This window comes from Macaca thibetana, chromosome 11, assembly GCF_024542745.1.
Source record: "Macaca thibetana thibetana isolate TM-01 chromosome 11, ASM2454274v1, whole genome shotgun sequence".
NCBI lineage: Eukaryota > Metazoa > Chordata > Mammalia > Primates > Cercopithecidae > Macaca > Macaca thibetana.
In genome coordinates this window covers 7,452,393-7,477,779 of record NC_065588.1, presented here as the reverse complement: position 1 = coordinate 7,477,779, position 25,387 = coordinate 7,452,393, and the positions used below count along the sequence as shown (strand labels likewise).

The 25,387-nt window shown below is 40.6% G+C and overlaps 1 protein-coding gene across 1 annotated transcript; it reads right to left on the bottom strand.

The window, feature by feature from the left end:
• Window positions 1-184: 184 nt before the first annotated feature.
• ACSM4 (acyl-CoA synthetase medium chain family member 4) lies at window positions 185-25,387 on the bottom strand. The gene is made up of 13 exons (XM_050749582.1): window positions 25,154-25,387; window positions 22,957-23,167; window positions 18,319-18,526; window positions 11,691-11,834; window positions 10,791-10,947; window positions 8,173-8,252; window positions 6,435-6,558; window positions 5,663-5,743; window positions 5,418-5,519; window positions 4,563-4,690; window positions 4,365-4,464; window positions 1,868-1,987; window positions 185-685 (listed from the first exon to the last, which is right to left on the bottom strand). The coding sequence occupies exons 1-13, from the start codon at window positions 25,352-25,354 to the stop codon at window positions 599-601; spliced, it is 1,743 nt and encodes a 580-aa protein (XP_050605539.1). The 5' UTR covers window positions 25,355-25,387; the 3' UTR covers window positions 185-598.

The window sequence follows — 25,387 nt, the reverse complement described above, 5'->3', positions numbered from 1 at the left end:
TACTGTATATGTATATGTATCTGTATACACATGTATACTGTATACACAGTACATATATACTGTATATATAGATATATATACATTCAGATATTTTACAGTTAATTTGCTTCAAAATGAGGCACAAAAATACAGTACTTAATTTCATTAAGCTCACTAATTTTTTAATTATTTATACTCCTTATTTTAATGTCTTGAAGTTTGGTCTCATAAAGATGTTAAGCAGAAGAAATTGTCTTGAACATTTCTCTCAGGATATATCTTTATTTTGAATCAATCAGGCACAAGGTAAATGAAATACAGATTCATTGTGTACTTTCTTGTTCTAAGCAATCATTTGATTCCTGATATTTTCAACACTACAAATCATCATCATTACCTTTGTCAGTTTGGTCATTATAACAATTTGCATCCATATATTTTTTAGGCTTTTATTTACTTTTAAATTTAAAAAGCTAAGTAAAAACCAAAAACTCAACAGTTCAGTTTTCAAGCAGGAAAGATCTTAAACATTTTAAGAGAGTAGTCACTGAATTATCAGGAACAAATACTAAAAGAAAGCAACCATATTACTACTTAACCTTTCAGTTTTCTTATCAAGCTATCTTCGTCCCCATTCTTGGTCTCTTAAAACGTTGCGTTTGATTTTCCCAGTGATTGTCTTTGGGAGTTCTTCAACAAATTCCACCTAATTGACAGAATAAAACGTTATGAGACACTTATCCTTCCAATTGTCAGTGCAATGGGAAAGAGCTTGCATGAAACTCTGACTGAATTTTAAAGTCGAGATTATCTTAGCCTAAGCTCATTGAATTTCATGGACACCAGAAACTGGTCTGTTTATATAGGAAGGGTGACAGTGTAGCTCCATCTGATGGATTTTTAGTGCAAATTCACTGAAATGCTTTGCCAGTAGAAAGTCATAGTCCCTTTACCCCATTTCTTTCCCCTAGTTCAAATAAGTCCTAGGCCTCCACTCTTCCCAAGAAACAGAGATCACAGCTAAACACAAAAAGAACAGTTCTTGTCTTTTCAGAGCTGGATCCTGGAGGTTTTGAGGAAGAGTTTTAGGGGTAATTTGGAGTATATAATTTGGAGTATATACAGTTTTCCCTTCTGCCCTGACTTGACCACAAAAATCCTCCTTTTGTTCTCTTTTCTCAAAATAAGACTACTGTATTTTAAAATGCCCCCAAATAGTCTTTCTGAAAGTCAACGATTACTGATTTAGTGAATTTAATGGAGGAAATGTGAGTAGTTTTTAGGTTTAACTGCTTTTTGACTGAAATGATGCCAAATGAAATAGAAATGTCATGCAGCGGATCAGTAATTATCAACCAATTCCACAGTTAGAAGGAAACTACAGGGCCATCTTCATGTATTTACATAGTGTTGTTCTTAAATCATTCTTTGAAGAAGGTTTCAGGAAAGATTCCATAGTTTCTTTGGATACCATCTTCTGAACATTAACTGAGGTTACTTGATACTTCAAGGCATGTACTTTGAATTTATAGGGGTATTAGGGATAAGAGTAGTGAGATAGATGAATCAAGGGCTGTCCCTAAAAACAAGGCACTTGGCAATTCTTTGCCACTGTGTTGTTCTCATACAGAATGGGACTAATTAGTCCTAGAAAGACTCTTAGTAGTGATTCAGTATTGCAGAGTTGATTAAAGGTTCTGGTTTATAATTCACTTATACCGTTCTAATATAAAACATTTTAAAGCAAAATTCTTATGGTTAAACAAATTGAAAAGCGTCATCTACCTATATAATGAGCTACTATAAAGTCAAAATCCAGTAAAATCTAATTCTAGCTTAGACCCTAGTTTGGTAACATCCAAACTTAACTTTTGGGCAAAGTACTTGCCTTTCTTGGATATTTATAAGGTGCAGTTGATTTTTTCACATGATCCTGAAGCTCAAGAGTTAATTTCTCTGGGTTGTAGGACTTAAAGGGTGCAGCTAAGACAACAAAAGCTTTCACCACCTGCAACAGAAAAGTTAATTTATCTTGCTCATCTGTTTTTCAGACATGTCAAGGATTTGCAGCCAATGCTGAATGCAGTTGCTTACTACTTGTTAACAACAGTTCGTGTGATGACTACAAATGCCAGAGGTTACCTCTGAACAAAGCTTGGATACAATTGCAAAGTGATGTTTTTCAGAATATTTTCAGGTAAATGGTGCATGAGTATGAGGAGTACAGTGGTTCAAGAAAGTTAAGTTCTATTTACAGATCACGCATGTATTTAACATTGCAATCAGACTGATCCTATTTATTATACGGGCAGTCCTTGGTTTATGGATGACCACTTACTCCATTAAACCGGTACCATTAGAAGCATGTAGGAGGGGGACAAATGGAGCTCCTAGAGAACATGTGGTTTCAAAGGAGTTTGGAGGGTCCCAGTGGAGGAAGGGCTGTGTATCCTGGGAGATCAAACCTCAGGAAGGGGCTGAGCATGGTGGCTTACACCTATAACCCCCAAGACTTTGGGAGGCCGAGGTAGAAGGATAGCTTCAGCCCCGGAGTTTGAAACCAGCCTGGTCAACATGGTGAGACCCCCCATCTCTACAAAGACTTTAAAAAAAAAAATTAGCCAGGGTGCAGCGGTGCACACCTGTAGTACTAGCAACTCAAGAGCCTGAGGCAGGAGGATCGAATGAGCCCAGCAGATTGAGAGGTTACAGTGAGCTATAACTGCACCACGGCACTCCAGCTTGGGTGACAGAGCAAGTCTCCATCTCCAAAAAACAAAACAAAGCCAAAAATCAAAACCTCTCAGGAAGGATCGATCTATCTCTGTGAGGTCTTTTTTGACTCATATTGTTTGCTTCTCTTTGAAATACTGTTTAAAACCCACCAATTAGATAATTACTGAGGTTAGTAAGCATAATTTATATTATTTATTGTTCATACATTGATTCTAATTCGTGGTTACTTCGGTTCAGCTGAAATCATTTATATTGAGAGAATAAGAACATGGTGGCAGGAAGAAACTGTTTTTGAGAATGGAATAGATGGAGAGTAGAGTGGGTACAGGAGGTAAGAGTATGGGATCCACAGTGTCACTACAGAGGCTAACTGGTGTGTGAGAGGGAGGTACAGATGTGGATTGATGCTGACAAACTGTTTTGAAATTTTGTCACTTGCTATGTCCGTAGGAAATTTCCATGAGGAAAACAAATTATGAAAATAAGGCTTCCTCCTAGAATTAAGGCTATTACTGTCATTGCCAGAGTTCCATTTCCTTAGGTCCTAAATAGGCTCATGAGATTGTCTGGGAACCTGGCCACAATTTTCTTTTTCTTTCTTTCTGTTTTTTTTGAGACGGAGTCTCTCTCTGTTGCCCAGGCTAGAGTACAGTGGTGCAATCGTGGCTCACTGCAACTATTGCCTCCCAGGTTCAAGCAGTTCTCCTGCCTCGGCCTCCTATGTAGCTGAGATTACAGGTACCCGCCACCACACCTGGCTAATTTTTGTATTTTTAGTAGAGACAGGGTTTCACCATGTTGGTCAGGCTGGTCTCGAACTCCTGACCTCAAGTGATCCACCCACCTCGGCCTCCCAAAGTGCTGGGATTACAGGCATGAGCCACCGTGCCCACAGTTTTCTATTTGTCTTGTTTCTGTGAGAAAATATATTCTGAATTCCATGACAGCTTTCCATTCAGTGAAATCTGTGGCTTTTGCTTACGCAGTATCTGTTCCTCCTTTTTAGTAACTAATTTTCCTATGGAGTGTTACCCTAACTTCTGTCTGGTGGGACTGACACCAACACCTACTTCCAAGGATAGACATATGATCCAAGGCTGACCAATTAGCATATACCAGTCTCTGAACCACATTGGTTAGAGATATCATCTAAGGTAGGCAAATGAAGTCTTAAGTGTTACTTGAAACAACTGAAAGCAGAGCTGTATCCTTCCCTGAAGGGGTGGAGGGTTGCTAAGGTGTATATGTCTGGAGTTGGTTGATATCAAGTAGGAAGAATCTGATCAAATGGAGCCATAATAAAGAACAGCAGAGTCAAAAGTGAAGAGAAGGTAAATCTTGCCAACCTCACGTGAACCCTTGGATGTGGCTGTACTTAAGTACTTGTCACTTATATGAGCCAAATGCCTTTTTTTTTTTTAAGGCAGTTTGATTTGTGTTTCTGTCACTTGCCATCAAAAGAATTCTAATACCGCCTCTTTGGGACACAACTTATTGTAAAGTTGGTTGCCTGATTTATATTTTGGCCAAATGCATGCTTCATAATGAGAATTAATAGATTGACCACTCTTGGTTCAGCCTTTACAGTGGTCAAATGGACAGAACTTGAAAACATGAAGTTGCTTCTTTAATGAATGACATTCATCTACCTCTCTTCGGATTTGATCTGGACTACTGACAACAGCCGATTCAACAACTGCTGGGTGCTCAATGAGTGCACTCTCCACTTCAAATGGCCCAATACGGTACCTGAAGAGGAAAAGAAGTTTTTGACCACCACATCCTCCAAGTAAGTGATCTCCCTCCCTGTCAAATTGTTACCTCTTCAGAGTGGAAAAGGTACAAACCCAGAGGATATAATGACATCATCAGCTCTGCCGACAAACCAGAAATACCCATCACTGTCCATCACTCCTCTGTCTCCAGTAACATAAAAATCTCCTCTTATCGTGGCAGCAGTTTTCTGTGGATTGTCCTAGGAACCAAGGATGACATTTGGGGATTAGTCTGGTCAGAACAGAGATGGGTATGGCACTCATTAAGTTACTAGTACATTACACATCCTACTTCTAAAGGAATTTTTTTTTTTTTTTGAGACAGAGTCTCTCTCCATTGCCTAGGCTGGAGTGCAGTGGCTTACTGCAGCCTCGACCTCCTGGGCTCTAGTGATCCTCTCACCTCAGCCTCCTGAGTAGCTGGGGCCACAGGCATGTGCCACAACACCTGACTAATTGTATTATGTTTTTGTAGAGATGGGGTCTCACTATGTTGCCCAGGCTGGTCTTGAACTCTTGGGCTCAAGCCACCCTCCCACCTTGGCCTCCTAAAGTTCTGAAATTATAGCCATGAGCCACTGTGCCTGGCTGGAAATTAAATTTTTTTAAAAGATAGTTCCTAGTGTAAAATACAAAAGGTCCCAAAGAGTATAATAAAAAGCCCCTCTTCTACCTCTAGCACCCCCCAACTGCATCCTTATTCCAGCCTGTCCAGTTTTCCTTTCTGAGGATAACCACTGCAACCAGTTTCTTACATTTGGAATTTCATCTTTACAGTACTCTTGGGTGATAGATGATAGCCTCCCCATTTTACGGTGGATGAAAGATTTTGTTGCTTGCCCAAGGTTACATAGCAAGACATGGTGGAAATGAAATTTGAACCCAAGTCTGTATTTAAGGCATGACCAGCACTTTCTGTCCTCATACCACATATTCAGAGAAGAAACAGAAGGGCCGTGTAGACTTCAGTCTGAGGGCAATTTCCCCTTCTTTGCCAGGTGGTAGAACATTGCCGTTTTCGTCTATAATCTGGAATGAAATAAACAAGTGATGTTCTTAAAATTTTCTTTTCACAAAATGAAAGCAGCTTGTGAATAGTTGTACAATGAATAGCAGAAAAGGAACACGTTCTCTCTCCTTTATGGAACCAGTCAGATATTTTCTCAACCTACCTGGACATCATAGGGCAGCATTCCTTTCCCCATTGAACCTGGTTTGATTTCTTGGCCTTTCTGATTGGCACAAATTATTCCCTATTGAGAGGACAAGCTTTGTATAAGTATACAAAAGTTCCTTTTCTGAAACTATATCATGGCAATGAAAATTAAGATTTGATTTTGACTGATTTTCCTGGCATGCAGGCACACCTTCCGAAATATATTATTTGAGACCAGTAGTTCTCAAACTTGGGTGTGCATTAGAATCAAATTTGAGATTCTGGAGCATTGTTGAAACACAGATTGATGGGCCTTATCCCAGAGTTTCTGATTCATTAGGTGTGGAGTGGGGTCTAAGAATTTGGCATTTCTACCAGATCTACCCAGATGATGTTGATGTTGCTTGGTTTGATGGCCACACTTTGAAAACCACTCCTTAGACTCCATCAAGTGCACCTTAGAATCAGCTTCCCATGGACGCTCTCAGAGGATTATTCCCAGCACAATGGAAAGATGAGCTGCTCAATTCTGAACCTCACCCACCCCCAATGCCTCTGAGGTTTCTCCTGCAAAAGGGGGAGGCAGGAATGATGGAATAATCATCATTCCCCTTCAGCAAAACCTAATTGAGCAATCTGCAAGTTTTGGTAACTGCTGGCAAGGTGAGGTATCCTGGGAAACTCCATACAAATTTAGAGTGGGAGGGAGGCACTTCAGGGGCTCAGCTGACACACCTGGGGCAGAAAGGCCCCCTCATATGCTAAACATAGATGCCTGCTAGATATACCACTTCCGTCTGTCCATAGCCCTCATATAGCTCCAGCCCAGTTTGCGCCCTCCACTGCTCCAGCACTTCTGGGTTGAGTGGCTCCCCTCCCGTCAAGCAGTGCCGCAGACTCTTGAATTTATACCTGGAGAGAGAGAGTTGCATGGGTCTTTTCAAGAGGAACCTGAGTGCTTTCACTGCAAGACAATGAGGACATTCAAGCAGCAAGCATAGCAGCTGGGAGAGGCAAGTCTTAGGAAAGTTCATTCAATAAATACTTGTTAACACCTGCCATATTGCCAGACATTGTTCTAGGTTATGGGGGCACATTAGTGATTATAACAAAAATTCCTGAGAGCTTTCATTTTAGCAGATGGAGGAGAACTTAGCTACTAAAGATGTAAAATGGCAGGAGAAAATGCTATTAATGATACTAAGTGTTTATTATGAGCCACATGATATAACAGCTAATATTGATTGAGTAGTCGCTATGTCGTAAGGGCTTTAGAAGCATTCTTAGACTTCTCTCAACCCCTATTTACGCATGAGGACATTGAGGCTCAGAGAGGTTAAAGAACTTGCCCAAAGCCTCCCATGTAATAAAGGACTGAGTTGATACTCATGAAACTCTACCAGGCACCTTCCACTTCTCAGGGTGATCTCACCAAGCATGTCACATTAAATTCTCACCACTACCTTATGAGGGGGCTCTTAATCCTCTCTTAAAGATGGAGTTGATGGAGGCTTAGCAAGGTTATCTTGAGTGTCCAAGGCCACATGATTAGTAAGTAGCAGGGCCCTGCCTCTTTGACTTTGCTGCTTAGCTTTTAACCACTAGCCTTACTGGACTCAAGTGAGAAAGCCTGGAACAGCCTGCTTCTCATACGCTGAGGCCCCAAATGGGCCAGAGAGTGTGGGTAGAATACAAATCATATGCATTCAAAATAATCATTGAATAGTCCCTGAATTACTCCTGAAACGTGAACAAGATGCTCATGTTTCAAAGGCCGTGACATAGGAGCAAAGGAGTTGACACTGATTAGGAAAAGAGAAGATTCATATTTGCTTTATTCTGTCTCGCATAGCACTTTCCCTCTTGGGCCACCACACTTTGGTGGCAAAGGAGGATGGACAAGCCTATGCTACTGAATTTGCTCCTCTCTTCCTTTCTCTCCTCATGTATTGAGTTTGAATTAAACAAATCTACATTGCAACTCTGCTGGGTGTTCATATGGTTTGGCTAAATTTAATATGACCTTCAAGTCATAAACTTTGTTAGCTTTTCTTCAAAGCAATATAAATGCACTTTTCTTTCTTTCTTTTTTGAGGGCTGATTCTAAATCACAGTGTTTCTAAAAGAGTAGAACTAGAGGATAATTTTTTTTGAGTGGGAGTTCTGGGACTATAGAGGTCTGATTGTCCCTGGAAAAATGTCCAGTTGTCCTAGAAGATATTCCAGTGGTTCTTAGACTAGGGGACAGTTTTGCCCCCCAGGAGACATTAGGCGGTGTCTAGGGACATTTTTGATTTTCACAAATGGGGAGGACGAGGTGCTACTGGCATCAAATAGAGTCTTGGGATGCTGCTCAATATTTTGTAATGCATATGACAGTCTCCCAACAATAGAATTATTCGGTTCACAATGTCAGTGGTGGTAAGACTGACAAAGCCTCAGCTATCCTAAGCTGAAAAAGGGAGATCTGTGATCCTGGATGGTAGCTATTGGTTGTGGTTCAAAGGGAGATTTCTGCCCAAGTACCTCTTAAGGTCTTTTCGCACAAGCATCCGGTACACAGTGGGAGGACTGCACAGGGTTGTGATGGGATAAGTGGTAAGCGTCTGGATGATGGAGAAAGACACAGATGTCAGAAGTGGTCAATCAAAGGCCATGACTAGAGCTGTTATTCTACACCCTGTTATTTTCCTCTATTAATATGTGCCCATCCCATGGTCACTACTAGGAATAAGAAAACAAATATTTATTACTTGTCACTAGTGAGTGTATATCTGTTGGGAATTTCCAATTACTGAAAAGAATGTATATATATTAATATTACAGTAACAGACATACACAATCTAATTCAACAAGTGAATTACTGAATTTGAGAACAACCCAAAGTATGAACTGGTTTATTCTTCCTCAGGGCTGCAAGTTACCTTTTATAGTGTAATCTTGTAACCTCCTGCCCATATATTCATAGATAGTATTGACTATGGATGTATAAGCAAACCTACTGGGACCTTTCCAGCTCCATTCCTATAAAATATATTAGTCTTTTTGAGTAAGTTGAATAAATGTAGAAACAAGCATTTTTTTAGGCCTTTTCTTAATTTTTAAAAATTTGCTGAGTTCATTATGCCTCTGGTTTCTTAAATAAGATATGGCCTAGGCGTCTTAAATCTAGAGAAATACTGTTTTAGAGCTCCTTCTTCTAGAGAAGTTCCACTGTGTCCCTCAATGTATTGACAATTTGCATTAAACTTAAGTATTTGGGAGAAGGCTCTCAAAATGTATATCTGGGCTACCTGGATTGTCACAGATAAAGTATAACGTTTGATCAGTAAGTAAACATTTCTACTGTGTTTATCTGCTCCGTAGATTCTAATTATTTTTATAAAGTATAATATATACACCTAAAAATAGCATACATCTATAAAGGTTTTTATAGCACTTAAAATACACACATGATTTTTGTAAAATAAAAATATTCTTATTTTAAAAACATAGGTTTTGAAACTGCAAAGTTAACTTACCAACTTTAGGGCACTTTGTAAACCTGATGTAGAGATCCCAGTTCTTATGTTAGCATACATTTATGTTAAGACCTTTTAACCAGGGATCCCCAACCCACAGGACAGACTGGTTTCTGTTTGTGGCCTATCAGGAACTGGGCCACACAGCAGGAGGTGAGTGGTAGGGCAACAGAGCGAAGCTTCATCTGTATTTTTTTTTCTTTTCTTTTCCTTTGAGACTGAATCTTGCTCTGTCACCCAGGCTGGAGTGCAGTAGTATGATCTCAACTCACTGCAACCTCTGCCTCCCGGGTTCAAGCAATTCTCTGCCTCAGCCTCCCGAGTAGCTGGGATTACAGGCGCCCACCACCACACCTGGCTAATTATTTGTGTTTTTAGTAGAGAAGGGGTTTCACTATCTTGGCCAGGCTGGTCTTGAACTCCTGACCTCGTGATCCACCCCCCGCCCCCAGCCTCCCAAAGCGCTGGAATTACACCTGCTTCATCTGTATTTATAGCCACTCCCCATTGCCCGCATTAGCGCCTGAGCTCCACCTCCTGTCAGGTCAGTAGTGGCATTAGATTCTCATAGGAGTCTGAACCCTATTGTGAACTGTGCACGTGAGGGATCTAAGTTGTGTGCTCCTTAAGAGAAACTAATGCCTGATGATCTGTCACTATCTCCAATCACCCCCAGATGGGACTGTCTAGTTGCAGGAAAACAATCTAAGGGCTTCCACTCATTCTACATTATGGTGACTTGTATAATTATTTCATTATACATTACAATTTAATAATAATAAAAATAAAGCACACAATAAATGTAATGCACTTGAATCATCCTGAAATTATCTCCCCACTCCCCCCAGTCTCCATGGAAAAATTGTCTTCCACGAAACCAGTCCCTGGTACCAAAAAGGTTGCAGACTGCTGCCTTAAACCATCTTGTCAGACCAGTTAGCAAAATAACAGGTGAAGAGCTTTTATTCACACACAAGTATAGTTTGTATGTAATAATATGTATTTTGTTAAACTTAATAAATTTGTTATGGTTGAAAAATAATTGGCCCTAATCACATTTTTCTAAAGTCTAAAGAAATTGGAGTTATCTGATATCTCAATCTAGCTGTGCCCGGTTGAGAAGGCAGGGCATGCATGCCCGGTTTCCAACAGAGTACTGGGTTCTGAGAACTAACAAAGTGGGAAGTATAGGCTGGGGGAGAATAAGAAGAGCTGCTCTGGGAGAAAGGCACCCCCACTTTTAATGTCCACTCCACACAAGAGTTCCGGTTTATCAGCTATTATCTTTATTTCACTGAATCAGAAATGAAGTATTTGTTTGGACTTCAGACTCCTAATCTGTTATTTAGAACCAGTTTCTTAAGTAGCTACAGATTGAGCAACAGTAATCCTAAGCTATTTGAAGCAGCAGTCCGGATTTCCTGCCTAAGAGTGCTGCAGTTATTCCCCCTCCATCCTGTCAAATACATTTCAAAAGCCAAGACCCTTGAGACTTTGCTTTGTATAAAGAAATGATTTCCAGAAGCCCAAGAAGCCTCGTATTCTGAGGAATAATTTCTTCGTGATTTTATGGGAAACAAGGAGGAACTCTAAAGATCTATCTAGCTGAAGGACTTGACTTACGTCTAGGAAGATGTCAGTGTCAAACTGTGCCATTTGATGCACAAAAACACAGGCTCCACACAGCCAGGAAGAAAACACACTGCCAGTGGCGGCCTTGACCCAGCCCGTGTCAGACATATTCCATATGATATCTGAGGACTTCAAGTCCAGCCAATACCTAAACGATATGAAGAAGCAACAAAACAGACCAAAAGTAAAGAAACAAAAATTACAAACTGGTATCTTTCAGGGGTGACTTTGCCCCAAAATCTTAAGGGCTATAGAGAAGGGTCAAAAGAAGCCCCAGGCAAGGTGATAGATTCTACTTCTACTCTTCTTAAGGGCATTTTCAGAATCCCAGGTGGTCTGAGAGTACAGTGAGAGGCTGGGTGTGGCATGATTTTTTGAGTTTGTCCATTGATGCAACAAATACTTGTTAAGCTGGAATGTTCTAGGCGCTGTTCTACAGCAGTGAGCAAGGTAGACCAAATCTCTGCTCTTATTTTAGGGTGACAGATAGTGAATAAATATACAATAAAGTGAGTTAAGTGTATTAATAAATATAATTATTTCAAGTAGTATAAATGCTATGAGGAAAATAAAATGGGATAATGTGACAATTGTAGGACAGCCTCTCTTTTAGGAAGGCCTTTCTGGGTAGCCCTTCCTGGCAATGAGAAAAGGGAGCCAGACATGCTGTTAAAGGATTAATTGCGGTCGATTCTTAAGTTCTTGCTTGATCAGCTGGTTAGATGCTGCCATTTACTGAGCTAGGTTGGGCAGGGCCAGCAAGAGATCTGTTGTGTAGCTATTATATTGGCAATATCTTACAGCAATTCAAGGAGAAGTATCAGTTAGTTGGATACACATATTGGCAGCTTTGGGGAGTTCACCAAAAACAAACTGAATTTTCTTCCCTACCTTCCACAGAGGGTTAACCCAATGCCGAGGCTGCTCTGAGAGTGCTGGGCCATTTTAGGAGAGCCTGTGGTCCCACTGGTGAAATAAATGGTCATTGGTTCTTGACTTCGTGTTTCCACACAGCTGTGCTCTTCAGAGGCGAATCTGCAAAATATGGACCCCAAGATGGTGGTGGAAGATGGCAGACCAGTTTAACTCTGATATTTCTTCTGCTCAACTACTTATGCCCTCTTGCTACCAGAAGATAGTTAACAGAACTGAACCTAATCCAAAGCTTTCCTGAGAGGAATTCCTCAAGAAATCTTAGCGGGATTTTGAATATCAGTGCTAAGATTTAACAGCCCAGTTCTTTTTTTAAGGTTCATCTCCCTATAGGGTAAAGAAATAGCCAACATAACTTTCAATATTAATAACAAAAGACATGCATTTTATGGATCGTAACTTTTTTTTCCAAGTGTGTTTTTAAAAAGTCTGTGAGTTTTTAAAAATCAGCATTGAATCTTCATACATTGCTATTAATGTTTCAGGGGGTTTTATTATTTAAAGGAAGATCTTTTGGCATTTGGATCAAACTTTTAAATAATTTTTTTTCAGTATCTTTGATATCTGTGGCAGATGCAGCTAGTTGCTTACCAAATAGCTGTCTCCTTCTTCCTTGCACTCATAGAACTGATTCTGTTCAAGTATCAGGCAATTAAGTGCTTCAGGGGAGACTGTCCCTGTATAGCTCCTACAGGCAAATCTTGATGAATCTAAGCCAGTCACAGTCATTCCTTTGGTTGAAGATTGGACACATGATGCAGTTATGGACAATGAGATGTGAGGCTTTAATGGCATATGTTTTCTTGTTCTAAAAAGAGTCATGAGGAAAAGATGCAGCCTTCTTCCCCAGCCCATCCTGTTTTGTGGCCTTTGGGTATTGTTGTGCAAGTACAGGATGTCTGGAGCTACCCTGGCCATCTTGGATTTATACTGAGAGTGGCGTGATAGGAAGATGAATAAATCTGTGTCCATGTTAATTTCATTGACCCACTGAATTCACCAAACTGATAACAATCTCTGTGTAAGATTGTCTGCAAAGATAGCTCCAGATTCCTTCCATCCCTGTAGACAAATTCTTAGATATTGTATTAGTTATCCATCACTGAGTAACAAATCATCCTGGTATGTCATTCCCTCATTGTAGGACAGAGCTTATGTCCTCTCTCTTTGAATCTGGGGTGGTCTCATGACGTTTTTTCATTAATACACTGTGGCACAGGTTCTGGGACTTCTCAGCTTAGGCCTCAAGAAGATTCATAGTTTTCATTTTCCCTGTGGGGTACCTTAGCCACCATATAAAGATGTTTAGACTGTCCTGCTGGAGGGAGAGGCTATGTGCAGGAAAACTGAGGTGCTTCAGCTGGCAGCCAGCCTGACTTAAAGGTGAACCCACTTTGGATACTCGAGTCCCAGTCAGGCTGATTTGGAGCAGAGACCAGCTGCCTCTGCTGAGCCGTATGTGAATTTCTGACCCATGGACTCATGAGCAAATAAAATAACTACTGTTTACACCACTAAGTGCTGGGATGATTTGTTACTCAGTGATGGATAACTGGTACAGTATCCGAGAATTTTTGAGACTGGTGCATCATATTTTTATTTTATTTGTTTATTTATATTTTGAAATGGAGTTTCACTCTGTCGCCCAGGCTGGAGTGCAGTGTCATGATCTCGCCTCACTACAACCTCCACCTCCCAGATTCAAGCAATTCTCCTGCCTCAGCCTCCCAAGTAGCTGAGACTACAGACAATGCACCACCACACCCAGCCAATTTTTATATCAGATGGGGTGTCACCATGTTGGCCAGACTGGTCTCAAACTCCTGATCTCAGGTGATCCACCCGCCTCAGCCTCTCAAAATGCTGGGATTACAGGCGAGAGCCACCACATCTGGCTGGTGTATCATATTTTTAATTTCTCTGGTTGAAGGGAACAGGGTTAAGGATGCTGTTTTAGTTCATCTTGATGGTGAATAAGTGACATTGTCATTGAAACAGTAAAAATAGTGAGGATTTTTTTTTTTTGAGACAGAGTTTTACTCTGTCACGCAAGCTGGAGTGCAGTGGCATAATCTCGGCTCACTGCAGCCTCCACCTCCCAGGTTCAAGCAATCTTCCCACCTCAGTCTCCTATTAGCTGAGACTACAGGCATGTGCCACCATGCCCAGCTATATTTTTGTATTTTTAGTAGAGATGAGGTTTCACCGTGTTGGCCAGACTGGTCTCGAACTCCTGACCTTATGTGATCTGCCTGCCTTGGGATCCCAAAGTGCTGGGATTACAGGCATGAGCCACCGTCCCCAGCCAACAGTGAGGATTATTTAAAAATAGTTTCATAAAATATTAACATGGTTTTCTTGGTAACTTGCTTCCTCCCCTTAAAATAGAAAAAGATCATTCATTCAACTATATTGATTTTCTTTTCAGTGTATGTATAGAGTGAAGTTGATATGTGTTGGCCTAGAGAGGGGCATTACTTCACAGAATCTAATACCTATGGGGAGACCTCTTATGTTTAAACATTTCTCAATCCATAAGGGAACAGATGAATGGACATGATAATTCAGATGGTGATAATTCAGATGGACAGTATGGAACCTTTTGATAGAAGGCATCTATCTATCTTATCTATCTATCATCTATCTATCTCTGTCTATCATCTATCTACCTACCTATCTTTCATCTATCTATTCTTCCATCCATCTGTCTACCTACCTATCTACCTACCTACCTATCTACTTATCCATCTTTCATCTATCCATCTATCTATCTATCTATCTATCTATCTATCTATCTATCTATCTATCTATCAGAAAAAGCATCACAACCTGTGAGTGACAGGAAGATTTTCAAGCAGTGATTTCATTATCTGACTTCCTTTCCTTGAATACCTGAGTTCTGAGTTATGCCTTTCAAGATTTCAGAGCTAATTATATACTAATAACTTCTTGCTTTGTATCTTTGCCTCTTGTCCCTGAGACTCATGTATCTACTACCTGCTAGACATTTGAATGTTCACAGACCCTTCAATCTTGTATGTCCAACTCTAAACTTGTTATGTTAACCTCATCTACTGGCTCTTTCTCCAACTCATGGTACCTACCCACCAATCACCTAAGTCAAAAAGCAGCTCAGCCTTGACTCCTTCTTCCTTCATCTTCCACATCCAATACTCTTCAAGTCCTGCTAGTTGTTTAGTTTGTTTCCTTTCCTCCATCCTATTCATCAGAGCTCAGATTTAGATTTTTTATTATCTCTGCCCTAGATGAGGCTCCAGAATGGCCTCTCTGATTCCAGTTTGTTCCTCCTCAAACTAATCCTCTACATATCTGCCGGATAAATCTATTTAAAATCCATACCTGACCGTGGCACTTCCCTTCTTAAAACCCATCAATGGCTTCCCTTGTTTACAGGGTCAAGTTTAAGATTTAGTATGGCATGTGAGATCTCCCATAATCTGGCCTGTTTGCTCTTCCAGGCTTCACTCAGACTCCATATTTTATTCTCTAGCTAAACCAAACTGCTTGTAGTCCGTTCCCTGCACAACTTAGGGTATTTTTTGGTTTTTTGCTTCCATATCTTTGGTCATGCTGTTCCCATGCTTGGAACACCATCTTGACCCTGTCATGGTCAGAATCCAGAGTCCTGGACCCCACAGGACAGGGTCCTTTGTACTAGGACAGAAAAAGAGACATATCAATCTGGCTTATAATTTTGACCTTTTCCCTTATCCCATTATGAATATTCTGGAAAGTGTTAATGGACTTCTATACTTGGGAGGCAGAAGGATGGCAAGAAGGCTTAAAATGTACTTATTGAATAAAAGATCAACTCTAGCAATGTAAAATTAGCCCACATTATTGCTATGTGTAGTCTTCTGAAAAACTAGCCAACTGTTGGCAATGAGACGGCTATCCCTTCCCTAGTTTTTAGAGAAACAATCCATGGCCATTTGGAGGTATGACACTCCAAAGTCATTTGTTTAAAATGAGGATTTTTTCCGTCTTGAAAACCACTCCCAAAGTGTGCAAATTTCAATTTGAAATCCACATGAATTTAAAGTCCTTTATCTGTTGTAAATTTTGTGGCATCTTTAAGGTTTCTTGGGGACTCAACAGATTATTGCAAAGATTCTTAGGACAGAAGTCTCCGAAGTGGAAGTGCTTGCTGCTCAAAGAGTGTGCAAGGCAACTGGGGTAGAGAAGAAAAAAGAAGAATTGCAAATTATATGTTTTTTGTTTTTTAGACAGAGTCTCACTCTGTCACTCAGGCTAGAGTGCAGTGGCACAATAGTACTGTTTTACTCATCCTCTAAAATTTTTATTTTTGCTATTTGTATAATGCATAAAAGTACATGTATATAATTTATAAATAAATACATGTATTAGAGGTATGTTAAAAAAAAGTATGTTACTAATGGAGATGCATATTCAAATAATATAAATACCATTACCTTAGGAATCACTACACTGTTGAATGACTTTGTTAACTTGAAAATAAGAATGATAGCTGTTATAATTACTATGATATTTATGGAGTAATTACTCTGTGCCAGGCATTCAGCTAAGAATTTTACATGTTTTATCACATTTGGTCCATCTACAACCCCATGAGGTAGATACTATCATAGTCTCCACTTTATGGATAAGATAAAGAGTTTCAGCAATATTACTTGACTTAGACTTATCCAAGGTTACACAGCTTATAAAAGACACAAGTAGTATTCACTGGTGTGGCCCTTGGGAAAGAATTTTGGGATTGGCCAATAGTATTTGGTTTATATTAATTAGTAAGATAAAATTTCATTCTAACAAAAAAAACTGTGCTATTATTCAGCAGGGTTTACATGTCTTCTCTTTCTATAAACTTCTCTGGAAGAATTATTTTTAAACATAAGCTATTCAACACCTCTTTGAAGGATAATACCATTAATTAACATTTTACACATTTTTTGCAGCTTAAAAAACACTTTCTCACATATTCATTTAATTTATCCTCAAAACAACACTTGAGATAAGTACAGTATAATTATTGCCATTTTACTTATGAGGAAAACTGCAGTTGTGATCTCTTTTGTTCATTCGCTTATAAATATTAAGCACGATTTATGCATTAGAAACTAGAGATAGAAAGATGAACCAAACAAAGTCTCTGCTTTCTTACAACTTATGGTTTAGGGCAGGGATTGCCAAACTTTTTCTGTAAAGGAGCAGATAGCAAGTATCTCAGGCGTTGTGGGCCATGCAGTTTCTGTTGTAACTGCTCCACTGTGCTGTTGTTACATAGACAATATGTAAATAAATGAGCATGGATGCAGTCCAATAAAACTTTATTTACAAAAACAGAGCCGGGCATAGTGGCTCATACCTGTAATCCCAGCACTTTAGGAGGCTGAGGCAGGTGGATCACTTTGAGGTCAGAAGTTTGAAACCAGTCTGACAAACATGGTGAAACTCCCTCTCTACTAAAAATACAAAAATGAGCCAGGCATGGTGGCCGGTGCCTGTAATCCCAGCTACTCAGGAGGCTGAGGTGGGAGGATCACTTGAACCCAGAGGTGGAGGTTGCAATGAGCCGAGATCACACCACTGTACTCCAGCCTGGGTGACAAAGTGAGACCCTGTCTCAAAAAAAAAAAAAAAACGGAAACAAGCAAACAACAGCAACAAAAAGGGTGGCAGGCCAGATTTGGCCTTTGGGCCTGAGTTTACCAAACCCTACTCTAGAGGAGCAAAAAGACTACATAAAGGAACAGATAAATGGACATGATAATTCAGATGATGATGAGTGATATGAAGAGAACAGGAGGACGATGTGACAGAGTGGCTTGTAGTTCTATTCTAGGTAGTGTGGTCAAGGGAAGCTTCTTAGGATAAAATATTGAGTCAAAATATGACAAGAAGGAGCCACTCATGAAAAGGGATAAGAAGAGCCCTCCAGGCAGAAGAAATAATAGGAGCTGAGGTAGGGCATGTTTGAGGAAGAAAAGGGAGAGTAGTAGGAGATGTGGTCCAGCTTTAAGCAAGGGCCAAATCACACAAGATTCTCATCATAGACCACAGTAGAAAGCAGGAGGGTGGAGGCAGAGCTATGTCCCTTTCTTCTGCCCTTAAATCCATTTATTAGGTAATATTTTTCTTTTTCTTTTTTTTTTTTTTTTTTTTTTGAGACGAAGATTCACTCTGTTGCCTAGGCTGGAGTGCAGTGGCATAAACTCGGCTTACTACAACCTCCACCTCCCAGGTTGAAGTGATTCTCATGCCTCAGCCCCCTGAGTAATTAGGATTATAGGCGGGCACCACCACGCCCAGCTAATTTTTGTATTTTTAATAGAGACAGGGTTTCACCATGTTGGCCAGGCTGGTCTTGAACTCCTGACCTCAAGTGATTCGCCCACCTCAGCCTCCCAAAGTGCTGGGATTACAGGTGTGAACCACCATACCCAGCTATTAGGTAACTCTTTTCTAAGTAAGAGCCCAGATCAATTCACAGTGTTCCTGAGTCCTTAGAGGCAAAGAGATTCCCCAATGTAGCTATAATTTGTGGTGTTGCCAGCAGAGTAGATTGGCTGGGAAAAATACTCACTGAAATAACTCCTGGAAGCTGAGCCACCCAGTCCGGCTTTGTGGAGACACCAGGAGTTTTGTCTTAAGGTCAGGACACTCCAATGCAATGGACTCCACCACTGGCGCCACCTCTTCACTGGCCACAATGCACTTGGCCTTGGATGCTCGCAGCCGGTAGAGGATGTCTTTTGCTGTCAGCTGGATTGTTCCCGGCATGAAGACGATCCCTGGGAAGGACAGAGGGCCCTGCACTGAACGGAACTGCTGTCCATTGTGGAAGACTTGGGCTTCGTGCCTCGGTGAGGAGAAGCATCACAATCCATTCTTCAGTTACCTCGGCTACCTCTGCCTGGATCCCCAAGGATATTGCACAGGACCCTGATCCCTGAGAGATCCCTTAGAGCACTAGCTTCAGAGTTTGACAGACCATGGGTCTAATCCTGACCTTGCAATTTACAAGCTTTGTGACCTTGATGTCTCTGTGCCTTTCTTTCCTTATCTGTAAAATGGGAATAACAACAATAAGTGTCTGGAATATACTAGACATTATAATGGAGGGCCATTACAATGTAACATTTTAACGTCCGTTTGAATCATTATTATGTATCACTTAATTAGCACTTTACAGCTTATAACACATTTCACGAGCACTCTCTCATTCAATTCTCTAAACCGATGGTCTCCTGCCAGGTGTGGTGGCTCACACCTGTAGTCCCAGCATTTTGGGAGGCAAGGCCGGTAGATTGCTTAATCAAGCTCAGGAGTTCGAGACCACCCCAGGCAACATGGCAAAACCCTGTCTGTACTAAAAATACACAAATTGGCCGGGCGCGGTGGCTCAAGCCTGTAATCCCAGCACTTTGGGAGGCCGAGGCGGGCGGATCACAAGGTCAGGAGATCGAGACCACAGTGAAACCCCGTCTCTACTAAAAACACAAAAAATTAGCCGGGCGCGGTGGCGGGCGCCTGTAGTCCCAGCTACTCAAGAGGCTGAGGCAGGAGAATGGCGGGAACCTGGGAGGCGGAGCTTGCAGTGAGCCGAGATCGCGCCACTGCACTCCAGCCTGGGCGACAGCGTGAGACTCCGTCTCAAAAAAAAAAAAAAAAAAAATACACAAATTAGCCAGATGTGGTGGCGCACACCTATAGTCCCAGCTACACAGGAGGCCTAGAGAATCACTTGAACCCTGGAGATGGAAGTTGCGGTGAGCTGAGATCATACCACTGTACTGTAGCCTTAGTGATAGAGTGAGACTCTGTCTCAAACAAACAAACAAAAGAAAGAAAAAAAACAGTGGTCTCCAAAGTGAGTTTTTCAACAATCCATTGGGACTACGAAATGAAAATAGAAATCTGAAAAATTATTGGCTGGGCATGGTGGCTTACACCTGTAATCCCAGTGCATTGGGTGGCCAAGGCAGGGCCACTTGAGCCCAGGAGTTTGAGACCAGCCTGGGCAACATAATGAGATTCCATTCCTGTTTAATTTTTAAAATTGAAAATTTTAAAGAATTAGAAATTATTGAGAAACTACAATTCTTTTAATGCTTTTATCTCATTTTTATATGTTTTATAATATGCATAGTCTATTAGTGCAGTAGAAGCAAATAAATAGCTATACCCAGATGGGAAGATGTGTATCCTAAATATTTTTATTGATAGATTATACAATCAAAAATGCCTAGAGACTACTGTTTTAAGCAACCCTAGTAGGTCCATGTGGTTGTGCCCATTGATGGAATATGAGATTTGGTCATAACTGGTGAGTGGCAGAGCCAGCCCTCAACTCTATGGATTCCAGTGGTCTGGCATCATCAAGGTTTGCCTAGACTACTTTAGCAATGCTTAGTTTATCTCACCTCTTCATTTCATCCTAAACACTGGCTGGAGACGTCTGATTTTAAAGTACCAGTTCATTCTGGGAAGAACATACATGGACAAATTAGATGAAAGAGAAAAGTTTGTACTTTCTAAAGTGAATTATTGGGAAGAAGAAGTGGAGTGTATATAAATAAAGTATTACAGATAATCACTACTGTTTATTGAGCACTTATTACGTGCCCAGTATCTCACTTAAAATTAATCCCAGTATATAAATAATAACTTGCACAAGGATCACAAAGTCAGTAAGTGGCAAAGGATAGAAAAGATTCAAAGATACATTTCCCAAACTCCCAAGACCTGTGCTATAAGCCAAACTACTTATTTCTTGGTGAGTTCCCTGAAGTTTGCTAAATATAAAAATGTGGAGTTGAATTGCTAGAAAGATTTTATTTTATAAATATATTTTAAAAGCTTTTAAATATCATCCCTTCGGCCGGGCGCGGTGGCTCAAGCCTGTAATCCCAGTACTTTGGGAGGCCGCGGCGGGTGGATCACGAAGTCAGGAGATCGAGACCATCCTGGCTAACATGGTGAAACCCCGTCTCTACTAAAAATACAAAAAACTAGCCGGGCGTGGTGGCGGGCGCCTGTAGTCCCAGCTACTCGGAGGCTGAGGCAGGAGAATGGCGTAAACCCGGGAGGCGGAGCTTGCAGTGAGCCGAGATCGCGCCACTGCACTCCAGCCTGGGCGACAGAGCGAGACTCCGTCTCAAAAAAAAAAAAAAAAAAAAAAAAAAAAAAAAAAATCATCCCTTCTTGAGAAAGTGAATAAATGCAAAAGGATAAGGAAGTTGATTAAGAAAACACCTTAGAATATTCGCTCAATGTAAAAATTTAAGATTATTTATTTTAGAAACCACTTGTTCTTAATGACTCAAATAATTAGTACCCTTGGTAGACTGGTGATGTGAATGTGCTCAATGTGTAGACCGCTAAATTCAGGGTTGGGAGAAGTTTTCTTCTAGTGGATTTCAGATAGCAAATATCTTAGGCTTTACTGGATACACTTTACAGCAAAAATCCAAAATATTTTGCTGTGTGGTATAGTACAATTTCAATATTCTCACTGAAGATTTAATAATTCTGAGTTAGAAAATATAATCTCACCTCCTTGCTTTGCATTTAATTTAGTGTTTTATGTTAGCCATTCAACCTATGTGTTTAGTTTTCATTATTATTTTATACATTTCATAACTTACGTTAAGCAATATTACATTTTTTTATAACAAATCACCTTCAATCTACTCTCAACACACAATTGGTTTAACATTTGCAGGTTGTTTTTGGTGAATGCAAAAAGAATTTTATGTAAACAAATTTTATATAATGCTGTTTTTATTTAATATTGACAGAAAGATCATTTTCAACAGTATTATGAAATCTTTGTAATTATCATTTTAGGAGTATTTCAAGTTGAGTTACCATAATTTTAATCACTTATGCACACACACCTCAACTAAACTTAGTCTCACCTATTATAATTCAGTCATTTCTATTCAGTTGTTTCCAAATTTTTATTATTAATAGCATTGCAACAAACATCTTTGTGTTCTTTACAGTATTCTATCCTTTGATATTCTTATTTATTTTTAATTGACTTATAAACATTTATGTCATGTTTTAGAGCAGGAATTGGAAAACTTTTTCAATAAAGGCCCAGATAGCAAATATTTTAGGCTTTGGGGGCCGTAGTATCTCCATCTCAATGAGGATTTCTGCTGTTGTGAAACAAAGGGAACCATAGACAGTATATAAATAAATAAGCATGGCTGTATTCCATTAAAATCACTTATGTAAATAGGTGCCCGACCAACAGGCCATGGCTTGTCAACTCCTGTCCTAGAGTGGAAAAAATCCTGTCGGAATTTTTATTTGGGGTAAATTATAAATTACTACTTTGGGAGAAAGTGTGTCATTGAATACATTAGTTAGTCTGAAAAAAAGGTAGAGATTTTTCAACTGGGAAGTGCCAATCATATTCTTACAAGTCCTGATATATAAATACTTTTTCTTCTTCTTGTAATTTTTTTGCTAGGGAGAATCCAAATATATCCAGAGAAGTAAATTTTGGATGATCTGGATGAACATGTCCTAGACAATCCAGCACTGCAAAGAGATGTTGGTACCCAAATTTGCTTTTATAGAGCTTTTGTTTTTAAATTCCGATTGCATAGCTTTCTAGCTGTGACTGACTAGAATCGCTTTCTAATTGTGACTTTTGGCAAGCTTTTGTTTGTTTGTTTTTGAGACAAAGTCCTGCACTGTTGCCCAGGCTGGAGTGCAATGGCAAGATCTCGGCTCACTGCAACCTCCACCTCCCAGGTTCACGCAATTCTCCTGCCTCAGCCTCCCGAGTAGCTGGGATTACAGGCGCACACCACCACACCTGGGTAATTTTTTGTGTTTTTAGTAGAGATGGGGTTTCACCATGTTGGCCGTACTGGTCTCGAACTCCTGACCTCGTAATCCACCCGCCTTGTCCTCCCAAAGTGCTGAACTTACAGGCGTGAGCCACCATGCCCAGCTGACCTTGGCAGTCTTCTTAACCTGAGCCTTGGTTTCCTCTTCTGCAAAATGGTTATCACACTAATACCTCCCTCTTAGTGTTATTGTTATTATCATTATATCATGATTACCTTAACTCTTTTTTTTTTTTTTTTTTTTTGGTCTTCTGTACACATAGCTTTAATCAGAGCCAACATTTCAGAAAACCCTTGAGTTTCAGTTTTTCTATGTTTCTGTGTGATTTAGAATGTTAAATATTGGCGCTGACCTGTTCGTATGCAAGCCACATTGACCAGCCACCACTCAGGGATTCGCGGCAGAATCACGGCCACATGGTCTCCCCTCTGCAGGCCACAGGGCTTGGTGAGCACGTTGGCAGCTTTTCGGGACAAGGAGCCCAGTTCTCTGAAGCTCCATTTTACCTCATCCCCTTTGCCATTCACCCACCACAGGGCTGGGTTAGCTGGTCTCTCCCCTGTCTGACCGGGGACACATAGGAAAGAGAGGAGTAGGTTTACATGACTGATTACTCTTACATGGGGCATCTGCTGTTTTCCCCCTTTGGCACCGGCTCTGGTGCATTCTGCTAACAGCACCCTGAGTTCGACTTTGAGGGCACTGCTCCTCTCCTATTGAACACAGCCTTGAAAAGAGAATCCCTCGGAGTGCTTTTACCCTTCCCTGAGCAGTGGGTGGGCATTTGACCAAAGTTGAGCCAATCAGACCTTCTCTCTCTGGACTTTTTGGTTTTCTGAGAGGAATCAAAAGATAGAAAATGGTTGGTACAAAACTTGTCTATGGGTTGTTGGTGCTTATGCATCCTCAGAGAACTGTCCTGGTTCCTGTCCTCATCGAGATGGGCTCTCCAGCGTCCAGCCTAATTTTGTGATCTCTCCTATAGTGCTTGAATAAATTTCTTTCTTGCTTAAATTAGATTCTGTCCCATACAAATAACCTGAATGAATCTGCTAAGTTTAATTGAGAACCAAACATCTCTTTGTACCCTAAGGCTGAGGTGTGGTTTTCACAAGTCACAAGAAGCAGGGTCGAGGGAGGCATCAATTGATTGACTTCTAGAGGAAACTTCTTCCCCTTCATTCTACAAAGTGAGTCATCTGTACTGCAAAACCTGTTTGCCTTATGTATTACTTGGAAAGAAAAAATTCCTCCCCCTTCTTTCCCGTATCTGGAGAACTTATTTTATCTTTTCTGGCTGGCAAATCCTTAAAAGCCCTGTTGACAGGTCAATTAGTCTAGGAGCTTTTCTTAGACTTCTCTTTGTTTCTCCACTGACTTCTCCGTGTTCCTTCATCGTTGTGCTCATACTCCAGACAACTCCAATTCATTATATGACAGATGTGTCTCTTTCCTATGGATGTAACCTCTGTAAAGATCAGGGACTCAGTTTATGTTCTTTTGTGTGGCCTTGGATAAGTAGCTTAGTTTCTATGAGGTCAAGTTCCTCATCTGCAAACCTCCCAGGTTGTTATGGGGATTTGGTGAAATAATATAGGTCAGTATTTCTCAATCTTTAGTCATTTAAGTATCACTGTTTCTGTCAGCTCTGTCTGCACCTGCACTATTCTTTATTTTGTATACTTCTCTACGTTGACTCACTTTTTAGGTGTATACATTTACCTAAGAAGGAATATACATTTAATCAGCACCATTATTGGACAGTTATTACCACTTGCTAAAAAATAGGTTATTGAGAAACAAATATGCTAAGAAAAAAACTATGCCATTAAATTTTATCTAGAGATGATTAGCTTCTACCTGTGGTCTTTATTCAAGAGACTGTTTAGCAAGTGTTAGGTGCTAAAGACACAATGGTTTTCAAGGAAGGCTTTCTCCATGTATTCAACAGGAAGAATTGATTCAATGTTATTTAATACCTTGTCTGTCTAGTACCTAACATCATGTTCCCATCCATGGGGCCTGCAGTGCATTTTGATAAGCACTGCTAGGTTAAGTGTTTAGCTCAGTGCCTGGCAGGGGGTGAGGATCAGTACACAGAGAACTCATCCTGAGGCTGCACTGTAAACATTGCATAAGGGCTGCTTGCTTTATTCTTGTCAACCTCCAATTCTCTCCTAATGACTCCAATGATAACTGTATTCATAAAACCAAAACTCAATTTACTACTTTTTGGATAAGCCTGTGACCAACTTAAAAACAAAGCACTGTTGCGTGGGGCTTGGAGAAGAGAAGGAAAAGAGGCCTAACTCTGTGAGGAACCACCCTGGGGATGCGGGACAGAGAAGGCTCCAGGGCCACCCAGCCATTTGTAGCTGAGGATCTAAGATCTTCCCTGGGGAGAGGGGAGGACAATTGGAAAACAAACAATGGAAACCAAGAGGGTGAAAGAGTGCATTGGAATTAAGTGGTAGACCACAGAACAAGGAAATGGAAGACTGAGAGATAAGGGGACACCAAGCATCTACTGGAAGCCCATCATCGTATACCTTCTCCTTTTGGGCCCACTGGTCCAGCACATCCGCAGCAAAGTTAAAGTTTTCAGGCAATGGCCTGTTACAGCGATTTATGGCTTCAAAGTCAGCAAGAGTCAGAGGCGTCCAAAGCTGGCGATCTTTGTGAAAGTGCCGGCCAGGTGGCTTGGTGAGCCAGATGAATCTAAATGTCTGGTAGCGGAAAAAAATCTTCATGATTCCCAAAGGACTTTGTCTACTGCTGTGGAC

What these genes read in the sequence shown, in the direction of transcription:
- ACSM4 (XM_050749582.1), bottom strand. Translation starts at nt 25,354, where the DNA reads ATGAAGATTTTTTTCCGCTACCAGACATTTAGATTCATCTGGCTCACC. An exon ending in ACACTGACATCTTCCTAGAC is followed by an intron (nt 8,253 to 10,790) that starts GTAAGTCAAGTC and finishes TCCATCATCCAG; the next exon opens with ACGCTTACCACTTATCCCAT. An exon ending in GCTATGGACAGACGGAAGTG is followed by an intron (nt 5,744 to 6,434) that starts GTATATCTAGCA and finishes TCCTCTCAATAG; the next exon opens with GGAATAATTTGTGCCAATCA.